This window comes from Lynx canadensis, chromosome C1 (genome assembly GCF_007474595.2).
Source record: "Lynx canadensis isolate LIC74 chromosome C1, mLynCan4.pri.v2, whole genome shotgun sequence".
NCBI lineage: Eukaryota > Metazoa > Chordata > Mammalia > Carnivora > Felidae > Lynx > Lynx canadensis.
This window is the reverse complement of record NC_044310.1, coordinates 200539930-200554432: the sequence shown is the minus strand read 5'-3', so window position 1 is coordinate 200554432 and position 14503 is coordinate 200539930. Positions and strand designations below refer to the sequence as shown.

The 14503-nt window shown below is 45.2% G+C and overlaps 1 protein-coding gene and 1 pseudogene across 1 annotated transcript; one reads left to right on the top strand and one right to left on the bottom strand.

Moving 5' to 3' along the window:
* Positions 1-442: 442 nt before the first annotated feature.
* Positions 443-651, top strand: LOC115519911 (annotated as a pseudogene).
* A 2118-nt stretch (positions 652-2769) lies between these two features.
* RPL37A (ribosomal protein L37a) lies at positions 2770-5683 on the bottom strand. The gene is made up of 4 exons (XM_030325491.1): positions 5600-5683; positions 5093-5221; positions 4470-4552; positions 2770-2896 (listed from the first exon to the last, which is right to left on the bottom strand). The coding sequence occupies exons 1-4, from the start codon at positions 5600-5602 to the stop codon at positions 2833-2835; spliced, it is 279 nt and encodes a 92-aa protein (XP_030181351.1). The 5' UTR covers positions 5603-5683; the 3' UTR covers positions 2770-2832.
* Positions 5684-14503: the final 8820 nt, after the last annotated feature.

The following is a 14503-nucleotide window of genomic DNA, read 5'->3' as shown; positions in this document are numbered from 1 at the left end:
CTACAAAATGGCTTTTGGTTTTCCTAAGACTGTAAATACGGAAAAACTTCTTTGTATGGACAGCTAGGTTCTGGTTTCTACATTTCAAAACTGCTGCTGATGTTACTCCCAATTGTAGCTGGGCCCTCCTAAAATCTGTTCTCAGCCCCAGATCTCAGTTCCAGGATTTGGTTTCTAGGCCTATTCTTAAGTAGTTCGTTCCCATCCCTCATCTGTAAGCCCAAAACAAAACTTTCAATTAGATGTGCTATTTTGGCTTTCTGGCTACCTGTGCATTTATCACAGCACACAAAAATATTTACGATACGAGTTAGCCTGTAAGTTTAGTGAGGAACACCTGCCTTATTCACCTTTACATCCTGATGCAGGCAAACGACTTGAAATCAGTTCTGGGAGTCACTGTGCAAATTGGGGCAGCCTGGACTGGGGGTCCTGCGCGGAGATGTTTCAAAGCCTTATGAAAAATGTTTGGGTCACTCAAGACATCCTACTATACCCAAATTTACCAGGAGATGTCTCATCATATATAAAATCAGGATTGCTGATAAAAGAAGTAAAGCTCTGGAAGCGTCCAGTCCTGCCCCTGCTCATGGTCATCATTTACCGGTTTACTTGGAGTATACATCAGATGCAGTGTCAGTTTGGTTGTAAGTTTCAGCAAGCTGCTAGATGGGAACATGGAGCATCACTGTACGTTTGCTGACATCGTGCACTTGTACACAGAGGTGTCACATTTCGTGGCGTGAATCAATGCAATAATGTGAGGTACAAACCCATAGATAGAAAGTTCTGAAAGAGCCAGGGGGTAGAGTTGCTCTGTTAAGAGTAAAATGAAGGTGGAGATCTTTAATCTATGAAGAGGCAGATTAAGAAGAAACATACTTTTGAGCTCATAAGCCAGTGTAATCAAGTGGGAAAAACATGGACTAAAAAGTCAGAAACCTGATTTTCAGCCCTACCTCCGCCACCTACTGTAACCTTATCAAACTATTTCCTTATCCACAAAATATATACTATTTCAACAGCCTCCTAACTGGCCTCTATGTCCCCAATCTACTCTTCAACTATCATAAAAACCATGTTAAAAGTAATAAAAAAGTTCCAGGATTATCAATTCTGTGGCCAGCAAAGCGAGTGTTCAAATCCCAGCTCCACCATTTACAAGTTACATAACTTTCTCATGTGTAAATGGGGATATTACCTACTTTTCCTAAAGTTGTCGTGGGATTAAATGATACACAGTACCTAAGACTACTCAAGCCTGACAAATGTTAAACATTACCTCACTGCTTACAAAATTCTAATGGTTCTCTATTACGTCCAGAATCACATCCAAATTCCCAAAGTAACAACACAGAAAGTCTTCAAATGAGATCCTGAATCAGCAGCCCTAGCTCCCATCACCTACTCCATTCTGCTACCAGGAGTTGTTCAGAAACTGAAGCACAGGTTAAGTAACAGATCACATAACTACCCGAGCAGTTTGGCTGAGTATGGTGCCTATTAACCCCAGGAACCTCATGTTTGTTCAACTCCCTACGATGCAAAATCAGGGGATTCTGAAGACCTGTGCCAAACGTTTCCAGGAGGTCTAAAAATCCTGATTTATCAATCTTGGTCCTATCTGTACTGGCCCAGAGTACTCTGTTTCAGAATACAAAATCACCTCAGTTACAGGCACCATTGTTACAAAAATGAGCCACACATTTACTCATCAAATACTTAAGCCTGCTATGTGCAAGGAATTATACTAGGTACCGGGGATACAATACTGAACAAAACTGTTGGGGGCAACAGTAACACAAACCTATAGTTAGCGCTATGGGTCTAACAGGAGCTTGACACAAGTGCATTATTGTCCTGAGGTAACATTCGTGCCAGAGCCAATGCTGAAGTGGAGGGAAAAAAATCTGTACACAGGTGTTACAGAGAACTTAAGATATTTAGTAATGGGCCAAAGAGAGTTAAGGGCAGTCCATGAAGATCCACAAAGATTTGTACTCTGTCCAAGGACAGAGGGAATCCGTATCTTTATCACATCAGATTTGGGTTCCCAAAGAATCACTGTCTTTGAAGTGTACACAGACATACCTGTTAGGAGGCAAAGGAATCCTTACCACACATGGCAGCTTAGACAGGGCTGAGAAAAGGCAAACTGGCAAAACTGGCAGAGAACTACATAATTCTCGAGTAAAGGGGAAAAAAGGTTACATCATAGCCATGACCTATTCACAACTCTTGGAACTTCATTGTTTATTAGTGACACGGACCATCTGGATCAGCTTGAGCGCTTCAATCCTGTCAATCCTCTACGCAAACTGAAAAATGGAGAATGGTGTGGAATTTTGCAAAATTTGCTCTAAAATTGTTCCGTGTTATTTTCTGCAGATGCTGATACAATGTGTGGTAAGACAAAACACCCAGAAGTCAGGAGGCAATACATACCATCCTATCTTTAGAAACAAAACAAAACAAAACAAAACAAAGAACTGATCTAAAGACAAAAGTCTGCGCAACTTGAACTAATGTACCTCAAAGTTGAACTGGCAAGGATACACGCATAGAAAGCGAAGATGCATACATAATCTCTAAGGCTCATATTTTTGTCACATGTCATCTGACTACAGAAAAATGCGCTATGATGATAACCCACCTCAGCACCCTTTTCCAAGAAAATTAGGATTTTTAATTTCCAAGTCTTCTGAGAAAGCAAAATTAATGCAACACTAATTGGAACATCTAATTAATAAGTTTAACAATACGCCAAAGTAATTTTATTATATAAATTAACCCATTTATTATAGGCTAGCAATGTTTCAAATGGTGAAGCTTCTACTGGTCTTTCAACTCCTTCAGTCTTCTGATGGCCGACTTTACTGTGACAGCAGAAGTGGTGCTGGAAAGAAAAACAGAAGTTGGTTCCAACACAGCTACACTAACATGTGAAATGGCATATGAGTAAATCCTGCCTTTTAACAGTTCAATCTTAACGACGATGGCATCCTTGAACAATGAGTCTTGTCTTCAGGCTCTTGCAGGATTAGACAGGCAATTTAATTTCATGCATCTCATTTATCAAGCAGCACAAAAAAGGAACAGGGAGGAATGAATGGTTGCAAGAGGCTGACCTAAACTCAGTAAAAGGGAATGGACAGAATGCCAGATGAAACTAATAAACTGTTAAGATGGTATAATACATTAGAAATATCAAGAAAACAATGTCAAAATAGGTAGAATAGAATAAAGTATATTTTGGAAAGGCAGCTATTAAAATGACTACAAAAGTTACACCTAAAGATTCAGGAACTTTATCTGGAAAACCCATAACCATCACATACGGTGGGCACAGGAACTTTATCATCACAACCAAGACAGCACCCTAGTCTCCACTTTCCTTCTTGCCCTCATAAAATCTCCACAAGACACATATATAAAAACTATCATTTCAACACTTTTCAGTATTTTACACTGCTGCAATTTTGCAATTTTTGCTTTTCGTTTTTTAAGTAAGCTCCACGCCCAGCGCAGGGCTTGAAGTCAACAACCCTGAGATCAAGAGTCAGAAGCTTAACTGACTGAGCCACCTATGCACCCACACACCAGTTTTAAATCAACATAAAGTTAAAACTTCAATTCTTTGGGGCGCCTGGGTGGCTCAGTCAGTTGAGCGTCCGACTTCGGCTCAGGTCATGATCTCGCGGTTTGTGGGTTCAAGCCCTGCATCGGGCTCTGAGCTGACAGCTGAGCCTGGAGCCTGCTTCAGAATCAATCTCTCTCTCTCTCTCTCTCTCCTCTCTCTCTCAGAAATAAACATCAAAAAAAAAATCGGTTCCTCAACCACACTAGTCTTATCATTTTATATGTAGGCGGCTAGTGTATTGACATCTCGTGTCTACCTACTGGCTAAAGGAAGAACACATCAGCCTTCAGGGAAGGCAATGCATTCCAAGATTAGAGGCCTTCGACGGAGGCTTCAATTCACAGAAATGGATTAACTCGAATCCACTCAAACAATAACCAGCACAGACAGATTTATCTCAGCAGTATCACAGGGCACTTGTCAGGGTCCAGCCAATTCTGTTTAGGACGGCAAAGGCATAGTGGTGCAGGAGGCCTCGTGATTCCAGATACAATGACGAGCTAAGTGACCTAATTTTTATAAAAACAGCTTGCATTACAAGTCAAGCTTCAGTATGCACCCAGTCTTGCTAATGGGCTTACAGTATCATAGCGCTCAGTGAGGACCCTTAGGACCCTATACAATTCTAAAGTCAGACTTTATTTCAGTAGTTTTGTTTCTATACCTTAAATAACTGAACATAAACCACAGCTCTCAAGGAGTCGTGGAAGACGCAAAAGCACGCTCACTTTCTCAGTCTCCTAGAGAGTTAAAACTAGCCCATTCGGCCTCAAACCTGAATTCTGCCGTGACCCACACACTTGCAAATGCCACAAAGAAATGGACTCACTTGTAGGTCCAGGCACCACCCGCTACGGTTTTCATGCAGGAACCACAATGCCAGATCCCCACAGCTCGTCTTTTCATCTTGGTCTGTAAAAGAGAATCAATTTTCCCTGTGAACCAATGAAAACTCTTTTATCTCACACACATCCAGGTGTCTGATTTACATTAGGAAATCCAAGCTGATGCACTGTTATGAGATTACGTGTTTCTAATACCCTTAAGTCCTCTAATGCAAAATTTGCATTCCTCATGGTGCCTTATGGCCAGTGATGTGACAGACCCCCTCCATCTTCTCCCAAAACAGTACTTCTGCACCCCACAAAATTTTACGGAACCCCAGTAGACAAAATGGACACACTCATTTCCCCCAACGCAGGCCTGGCGTGGGCTGGGGCTCCGTGTCAAGTTTTTTACCCTTTGGTTCTCAAAAAGCATTTTGCAAAATCCACAGGTATCAACAATACCCTAACGTCCCGTAACTGATCAGCAAACGTCAGCATGCGCAAATCTAACTGCTCAGCAACTCAGAATCGGCACACGGTTTACAAACTTCCTTCACGAGAGGGCTCACTTCGGAAGAAAGCCTTCCCCTCCCTCCCTCCCTCCACCAGACACCGACCGCCTTACCTTGCCACAGAAGGAGCAAGTGTACTTGGCGTGCTGGCTTATTTCAATCTTCTTCACCATTTTCCTGAGGGAGGCACCATAACGGGTCCCATATTTACCGACAATTCCGACCTTCTTGGTGCGTTTAGCCTATTACGAGTTGAGAGAGAAACCAGCCATATTAGGACCCAGGACGGACACCTTGCCCCCGCCAAACCCCTTTCCTCCAATCCCCCAGCCTCCGCCTGTGACCTAGCTCCCCCTCATTCCACCCTGCAAAACCAGGACCAGGAGCGGGCCCGATGCTCCCACGGCACTCTGTTAACCCGGCCCGGAGGGGCCAGGCGCCACCAAGTCGCCCCCGCCCCTCCGCCCCGGTCGGCGTCCCAGCGGGGCGGCGAAGGCACGGAAGCCAAGGACGACGCGGGGCAGGGCGGGGTAAGCAGAGGCCGAGCTAGGGCGAAGAAACCAAGAAAAGGTCAGATGCGGGCGGATGGAACTCCAGGCCTCAGCGGCACCAACACTCACCATGTCGCCGCAAACTAGGCCCAAGCCCAGAGAGGAAGAGACTCACTGCGCAAGCGCGGTTTTAGGCGTGCGGGCGGAAGTGGCGAATGGGAGGCCCAGCTAGGAACTGAACTCTATGCTCCGGAGGTTTCCTCGCACCGGAAGCCTCCCGGGGGGTGTGGCAAGACGTCTTCTCGCCGCCAGGGTTGCCCTGATTCGCAGATTGTGGCAACAAACGAAGCACGCTTCACACATCCACGTTATCTTAAACGTATGTTACAAAGTCCTGCAAGGCAGGTACGATTTCCTCCATTGTACGGACAAGGGAAGGTTCCGATTTTAAGTGACTTGCTCGCTGGCATTTGGCTTACAGAAGTGCTTAAAGCTTATGATTCCAAGTCTTACTGCTTTCTACGTTATACCTTCTAAAAATCGCCGGCCCCGTGCAGGTGGCTGGCAAAATGGGGAATAACGAGACTCCATTCTCAGAATTTCAGCCCAGCCAGGAGACAGTCATGGGACCACATTCACCAGTCATAAAATTGCAAACTGATGATAGCTCTGAAGGAGGTTTTTCCTATGATCCTTTTGAAATCATAACAGTCGTTTTCTGCATTAGTAGGATAAAGAGAGGATATCTTGTGTCATGGTTAGATACATAGGACTCTGCTACTTAACCCTTGTGGGAACTCTTGACAAATTATTTTGCTTTTTCTTCATCAGTTTCTTCAAGTGTACCATCTGGATAATTATAATACCTACCTTAGAAGTTGTTGTGAAGAGTCAGTGAATTAAATGCATGAAAAGTGTTTGCCACAGTGCCTACAACATACCAAACACTATACAGTTGTAACTATTACTATTATTATTCCAGGTGAAGAAACTAAGATTCAGAGAAGTTAAGTAACTTGCCCAAGGTCACATAGCAATAGGCTGTGACACTAGAACTCAAATCCAGGTCTGCCTGATCCTCCAGTCAGTTCTCTTAATTATTAGCATGTATCACTCCAAGTCATAATGTTTAGTGCACTGAAAACTCATAACAGAAAATGTACTTAACTTGTAATTAGGTCTCTGGCACTTGGTCCAAACCAGACTCTGCGACTACCTTGTGGGATGACACTTTTGGTTAGCCACAGTCCCTACATGGCCTGGAGAACCACCTCCCTGCCTCTCAGCAGTGACCAACTCTACAATGAGGCACTGGACTTGATGATCTCCAAGCTGGACACTGAGGCCCAGAGAGGTCATATGACTTGCCCAATAAAAGACTTCCAGACCAATGTTCTGTCTACTATATCACAAGCTTCAAGCTGTTTCCTTGGCTGCTTTTTCAATCCTATTTTCTGTTCAGGGGTCAACAACATCTGCTTTCTACTTTCCCTTAAAAATATGCGCATCTCTTTTTTCCTTAAGTTTTTTTTGTTTTTTTTTTTTTTGTTTGTTTGTTTTTTAGCTTGGGCACAATGAAACTATTCTAGTCATGGCTACTGCTACCTGAGACCCACTGGGGGAATAGGATGTGCTCAAAATCTCCCCGTTCCACCACAGGCTCCATGTACCCTCTACCCCTTTAGGTGGAAGAATCTCGAGGGGCTGAGGGAGCAAGTCTCTCCTCCCTCAGGAGAGAAATGCACTGCATTTGGGGGATGATTTCTGGAAACCTCCACCAAAACTATGCCCTGCTTCTAGAAAACTATAAATTAAAGCGAAAATACATTCCTAGTGGTGCAAACAAATGGGACTGGTGGAAGAAGGGTTGAGAAACAAACACTGCAATGGTCCGTCTCTTCCTGTCTGTGCCTGCAGGCTGGCCCTGGGTGAGGTATAAGCAGGGCCAGCCTTGCCCGGGAGCGGCCCACACTGAGGTGAGCCCTCCCGGGCTGGCTCGACAGCTTAGTTCAGATCATCATTTAGCAAACTGACCATCTTCCCACGCCATCCCCTGTGTAGCCACCTAGACTCTGGCCTTCAGGGGGTCTGAGAGAGAGCAAGAGAAGACAGAATGCATGAGTAAGAATGCGATAGAGTGGCTGAAAATGAGACACTCCATAGTAGGAGGAAATTGTTCATGCCCAGAGCAATTTTGTTAAAACTGAACAATTCTCTAAATAGCAAGCTTGAGGGTGTGCAAATAAGGCTCTCGTGAAATCAGGTCTAAGTGGCTTCAGAGAACTGTGCACAAAGTCTCAATTTGTCTTATCTGTGGGCTAATAAATCTCCATTCCCCTCAGACGACCATCAGGTGTAGAGATTAATATGTACCCATAAAAGTCTCAGTAAAAATCTCTGCTGAGTCACCCCTGCTCCTCAGGAACAATCAAAATTCACTCTGGCCTTTAGAAAAGGAAGTTAAAAGTTGCCTCTAGAGGAGAGTTCTTTTAGCTGTTGAGCCAACCAGTTCTCTTTGGGGCATATGGAACCTTTTATTCTTGAAAGAAATCTGGGGTTCAAGCATCATCCCCAGTTTATCTCATGCTGGAGACCAGAAGGGTTTATCCTGGAGTCCCAGGCTCCACGCTGTTCCTTCACTTCGTGTCTAAAGAGCTCTTGCTTGCCCTTCACTGAAGTGCCTGGTGGCCACGGACAAGATACAATTCTGCACACAATGTCAAGAGCCCTGTGGGTCAACCTCTACACCAGGCAGGGGATTCAGCAAGGGGAAGGTGAGCCCTGCCAAGGTCAAGTCCTTAACACCTAAAAACAACCAGGTGTCCAAAACGGATTCAGCATGTGGATTCATTCCCTCCTCTCTTCTTTCCACAAACATCATCCTAGTTGTTTGCTTTTTTTTTTTTTTTTTTAATTTTTAAAGTAATCTCTACACTCAATATGGGGCTCAAACTCACAACCTTAAGATCAAGAGTTGCATGCTCCACGACTGAGCCAGCCCAGCACCCCTAGTTGTTTGCTTTTTGTTTTAAATGGACATTTCACGGGGCGTTGACACAGGTAATGCATCCATCAGGATGGGAGTTACTTGGTGACTTTTGAAAGAGATAAGGTCAATCAGTATGAAACAGTGGCCAAATATATTATGTGAAATGAGCCATTTTTAGTACGAAATGTTTGATACAATTTTTGTGAAAACAATTCTATGTATATTCATATATTTATATGCATAGGGAGTAAATTACCAAAGGCTCTATCCCAAATTGTTTATATTGGTTACTACCTGTAGGAAGTAGGGCTAGGAATAGGAGGAAGGAGAGTGGAGGGCTTTCATTTTTTTACTTACATATTTTTAGATTAATTTTTATATCAAATTTATAACAGTGAAAAGGCAGTGCAGACACTGAATGAAGGGACAGTCTTTTCAATAAGTGATTTTGAGGGACGTCTGACTGGCTCAGTTGGTTAAGCGTCTGACTCTTGGTTTCTGCTTGGGTCATGACCTCCACAGGTCATGACCTCCACGGTTCATGAGTTTGAGCTCTGCGTCAGGGCTCACGGTGCGGAGCCTGCTTGGGATTGTCTCTCTCCCTCTCTCTCTGCCCCTGCCCTGCTCGTGGGCTCTCTCTCTCTCAAAATAAATACATAAACTTAGAAGCAAAATATGACACCGAGAAACTGCATATTCATGTGGAAAAAAATTAATCCCGACCTTACCTTGCTCCCTGTACAAAAATAAACTGCAATTGGATTGTAGATCTAAGCATTAAGAGCAAAATAAATAAATAAATAAAGCTTCTAGAACATACTATATTCACAACCTTGGGGTTATGGTTACATGAGGGTTTATTTTATAATATTTTGTTAAGCTGTAAATTTATTTGACGAGCTCTTTTGTGTATATTTCACCCCAGAAGGGGGGGGGTGGATTAAGAACAAAGAGGAAGAGTCCGTGGCACTCAATAAATCATGTGAATGGGGGGGGGAGAATGTGGGGGCAGAGGGTGTTGTAAAACCAGGTAACTGTTGGCCGTCATAATATCCCAAATACTGTGACTCACAGGCTTCTCGGTGTTTTCTGCTGTGATTAGGAATCCATTTCCTTCACTGGGGCCTCACAGGAAAACACAAAACCAAAATAACACCTAGGTATGAGAGAGTACTCCAACAAACTCTCTTTAAGCTTCCGTGCCATTTGTTTTTAACTTTGTAATCCTGTGTTGGTAAGAAGTGAGAGGATAGGCTAGGAAATAAGGTTGGACTTCTTTCCATCCCTTTTATAGTTTAAAGTTGCTTTTATTTTGAGAGCGAGGGAGAGAACCCCAAACAGGCTCTGCACTGTCAGCCCAGAGCCCATCGTGGGGCTTGAACTCATGAACCGTGAGATCATGACCTGAGCCGAGATCAAGAGTAGGACGCTTAATCGACTGAGCCAGCCAGATGCTCCTCCCTCTTACAGTTTAAATGTCACCTAAAAAGAGCTTCAGAAAGGGTCAGGATTCCAATAGACAAGAATGCACAGACAAGGCAAAACCTAAGAGTCAGCGGTGAGGGGAAGGCGCCGCCAGCTGGGTTTCTTAGCTCTCCCTCTGACCTAGAAAAAGGCCCGTGGGAAGCCAAGAAGGAAAAGACCCAATAATTCAAATACAAATGGATCAAGGCTCACAGGATCCCTCGCTCCCTCTAGTCTTCCTGATGCCAGCCTGGAGGCAGAAATTAACCAGGGTCACTCAGGGAATAATGGCCCTGGTGAGGGGAGGCAGAGCCTACTCCAGGGGGCCTAGGGGGCCCTGAGGGCACCACCGATGGCAGGGGCAGGAAGTGGGATGAGATGGGCCCAGATTTTTTTATTACAGCTGACATTTCCAGAAAACAACAGTGGATGGTGGCAGGTGTGTTTGGACTGAGCTGTGAAGCAAAGGAGGAAAAGGAATTAGTGTGGAAATCCTTCCTTGAACCCAAAGGCATCCAGTCTCCATGAGTAAGTCTAAGTGTCTTTTCTGAACCACACAGTAATGGCTGAACTGTCCTCAACAAAGTTTCGAGGCACCTTTGGGATGGTAAAACTTAGAATATACAGGCTTCATGGTGTCAATAGAATTTGCTTTGGAGGGCCTCAGGGGCATCTCAGAGACAGTTCTTCTGCAGAGCGGCTGAAACGGAGATTTAACTAGGGGCTTCTAATGGAGGCTCAACAGGCCATATTTGTTAAGACGATGGAGAAATGGGTGTTTCAAACATGCACACCAAGTTGTAAGGACCAAGGGCAAAACTTCCCAATAGCAGGCATTGCTCTAACACCTTTTGCAGCATCTCGAGGGCCACCAGGCCACGAGGTGAACAAAACAGGGATTTATTAATTTAACAATGCTCGGGAATTCTAAACAACACTGCATATATATATACATATATCTATATATCTATATCTATATCTGTATATGTGTATATGTATATATCACATATATATATACACACATATGTATATATGTACATATGTACATATATGTATATATATATGTATATGTGTGTATATATATATATACATATACACATATACAGATATAGATATAGATATAGATATAGATATAGATATAGATATATATTTAGGACAAAGTTAGAGTAAACTTTAGATAGACCCAATACTTATCCTCTGTAAGCTTCCAACAGGTCACCGTCACTATTATAGAAAAACTGGTACAGCTAACAAAATTTAAAAATAAAACAGAGAGCTGGAAGTGAGATAGTAAAAGACCACTTCAAGTGGCCTAGATGAGAGCCCGGACAAGCATCCTCTCTCAGGCCTCTGACTCTGGATTTTCTCTAGGTAACACTGGGTCGTTCTTGTTTCAGGAAGGAAGGAGGAAACCAAAGGCCTAATTATCTATGGAGATGTGGCACCACCACAGGGCTCCTCATGGCAGGAGAAGCCGGCGGAATGCAGCTCATCTCCACAGTCCTCAGAAAGACGGGAGAAGCAACTCAGGCCCCTTAGACACAGATGTTCGGGCTGGATTTCCTGAGGAGCTCTGACCCGGCAGAGAAGCTCACAGCCAGAGATCAACACAATAATTAATAGGAGGCTCAGTCATCAAATGCCAGGTTTGACCGAGGAAGGCAGAAAGTCAGTATCCTCCCCATTATTTCCTAAGGCCAGAGCCTTACACGGGACATGGCCCCACGGTCCCGATGGTACTGACAGGTCAGTATGCCTGACTGCCCCTGGACAGCAGCGAAGGGGCTCGGGTGGCTCTCAGAGCTCCCTCTCTCAATTGGAGCTGTCTAGAAGCCCAGGAAAGGGGTTGAAAGGCACAAGAAAGTGGTGCATTCCAGTTTCTAGTTTGAGCAGAGTTAGCTGGGAACCCACAGAGAGGCCAGCTCAGGTTCACAGCCAGGGCTGAGCCCCTCAGGAAGGGAGCCACTCGGTAAACTGCTCACAGACCCACCAGAGCACCACTGAGGCTACGGCTGTATGAGCCGGGCCCCTGCCCTAGGGTGGGCTCTGGAGGGGGTGGACTGGCGGGTGGTGGTGGGGGGGGGAGGGGTACTGCCCTGCCACTCCCTAGCTGGGACTCCTTGGCTCGGTTTCTGCATCTGCACAATGAAAATATAACTACCTTCCTCCAAGATGGGGTTCACTGTGTCAAAACATGTGTTCAGCCCAGCGCCTGGCCCCTAGCCAACAGCACAGAAGCAAAAACCATCCAAGTCCAATGAACAAATGCACGCACAATCGAGCTGGAACACCTTAGGCATCTGGCATTGCTGCTAAGAAAATTGGGCTAACTCTAAACTTCACTTAAATCTGGCCCACTGTCCTTCAGTAATACTGATTAAAGCCCCAACTCCTTCCTTTTTGAAGCACTTTTTCTTAATATTTATTTATTTTTTTGAGAGAGAAAGAGCGAGCGAGAGAGAGCGTGTACAGGGGTTGGGGAGGGCAGAGAGAAATGGAGACAGAGAATCCAAAGCAGGCTCTGCACTATCAGCACAAAGCCAGACATGGGGCTCAAACCCACGAACTGTGAGATCATAACCCGAGCCGAGGTTGGACGTTCAACCAGCTGAACCACCCGGCCACTCCTGAAACACTTAAAAAAAAAAGTTTGTTTATTTGAGAGAGAGAGAGCACAAGCTGGGGAGGGGTAGAGAGTGGGGGTGGTGGGGGGCTGGTGGGAGGTGGGGACAAAGGATCCGAAGAGGGCTCTGTGCTGACAGTGGAGAGCCTGAGGTGGGGCTCAAACTCACGAACGGTGAGATCATGACCCAAGCCGAAGTCAGATGCTTCACCGACTGAGCCCCCCAGGTGCCACTTAAACACTTTTTAAAATCCCTTCCTGGACACCCATTTTCTTTGTCCCCCTCTTTGCTGCTTGGTCTCCTTTATCTTCTTCCCAACCCTAAATGTTGGAGTGCTCTGGAGTCAGTCAGATCTTTTTTCCTGAAGCCACCTTACCTGCTTGGTGGTCTCATCCAGCCCCAAGACTATAATAAACACCACTAAATCTGGTGAGGGCAGAATTCACAGCTCTTGTTGTAACTTTCCTCTGCTGGAGACTCAAATCCTACGGCCTATGGAACATCACCACTTGGATCTTGCCCCAAGTTGCGTTTTCCAGGAACACACAGAGTTTGGGGTACAGCATATTTATTAGAGATCAGTGTCTGTGAAAGGAAGGGGAGGAAACAGTGTGGCCAGAAGGAGGTGAACTGGAACCTCAGACAGCCCAGTGCCCAGTGGGCAGTTCTGCAGCGAATACTACTAACCAGAGATGTCCAAGGGGCCCAGTGTTCGTGCCCACCTTGTTCAGTCACCGATGCTGGGTGCCCTAGGAAGGGTGTAAGCTCAAAGTGGCTTTCTGTGGACCAGCACCAACCGGAAACTGTGGCCTGGTGCAGGCTAGTCGTGCTCCTTGGAGCTGGGCAGCAAGCTTCCCTCCTGGAAGGCGTCTCCATCTCAAACTCAACAAGTCCATGACCAAACCCTTGACTTTGCCCTGCCCCCCCACCCCGGCCTACCCTTCCCCATCTTTATCTCCGTCAGTGGCACGACAGCTTTGCACAGGCAAAATCCTAAGTCTAAGTACTGATTCCTCCTTCCTCCAATGCCTGTCCGTCAATCCAGCTCAAATTCTTTCAGCTCTACAGTCAAAATGTGTCCGACCCAAGCACTTCTCGCTTCCTTCACTCCTCTGCTCTGCACGACACACCCCGCGTCGGCTGCCACAGTCCACCAGCCTCCTCTCGAACTCTTCCGTTGCCCGCTCTTCCTCAACGATTTTCTATCCACAAACTGGAGGGATCTTTTAAAAACATAATCAGATCGCCTCCTATCCCTGCTCAAAACCAGTCAGTGGTTTCACGTACAAAATTAAATCCCGTTTCTTACCCGACAAAGGGGCTCCACATCACTGGCCTCTGTCTGTCTCTACACTGACATCACCTATTACTCTGGCCACGTGAGACCCCTCACCACTTTCTAACCCTGTGCTGCCACCAGGAGCTACCAGCCCCAAGTCCGCTGGAAATGAGCACTTGAAACGTGGCCAGTCCAGACTGGGATGGTGTCAAATACACACCCAGCCTTCAAGACTGAGCATTACAAAAAAAAGAAAAAAAGGTAATAGAAAGTTTCTCAGTTAAGGTTTTTTTTTTAATTCTTTTTTTACATTTATTTTTAAGAGACAGAGCACAAGCGGGGGATGGGTAGACAGAGAAGGAGACACAGAATCCAAAGCAGGCTCCAGGCTCTGAGCTGTTAGAACAGAGCCCGACGCGGGGCTCGAACTCACAGACCGCGAGATCATGACCTGAGCTGAAGTCGGACGTTCAACCGACTGAGCCACCCAGGCGCCCCTCTCAGTAAGTTTTTAATAGTGATTATAAATGGTGAACTGACAATATTTCAAATATATCAAGTTAAAGAAAATATTACTAATTTGATCCTTCTTTATTTTTTAAAACACTTTCAGATAATTATAATCATGTCTGTGGCTTGTGTTACATCTCTACTGGGTTGTGCGTCTCTAGACTAGG

Excerpts from the sequence above, each read along its gene's own strand:
- RPL37A (XM_030325491.1), bottom strand. Across the intron at positions 4,553-5,092 it reads CTTGCTCCTTCTGTGGCAAG|ACCAAGATGAAAAGACGAGC; the intron begins GTAAGGCGGTCG and ends TCTCTTTTACAG. Across the intron at positions 2,897-4,469 it reads GGTGGTGCCTGGACCTACAA|CACCACTTCTGCTGTCACAG; the intron begins GTGAGTCCATTT and ends TTTTCTTTCCAG.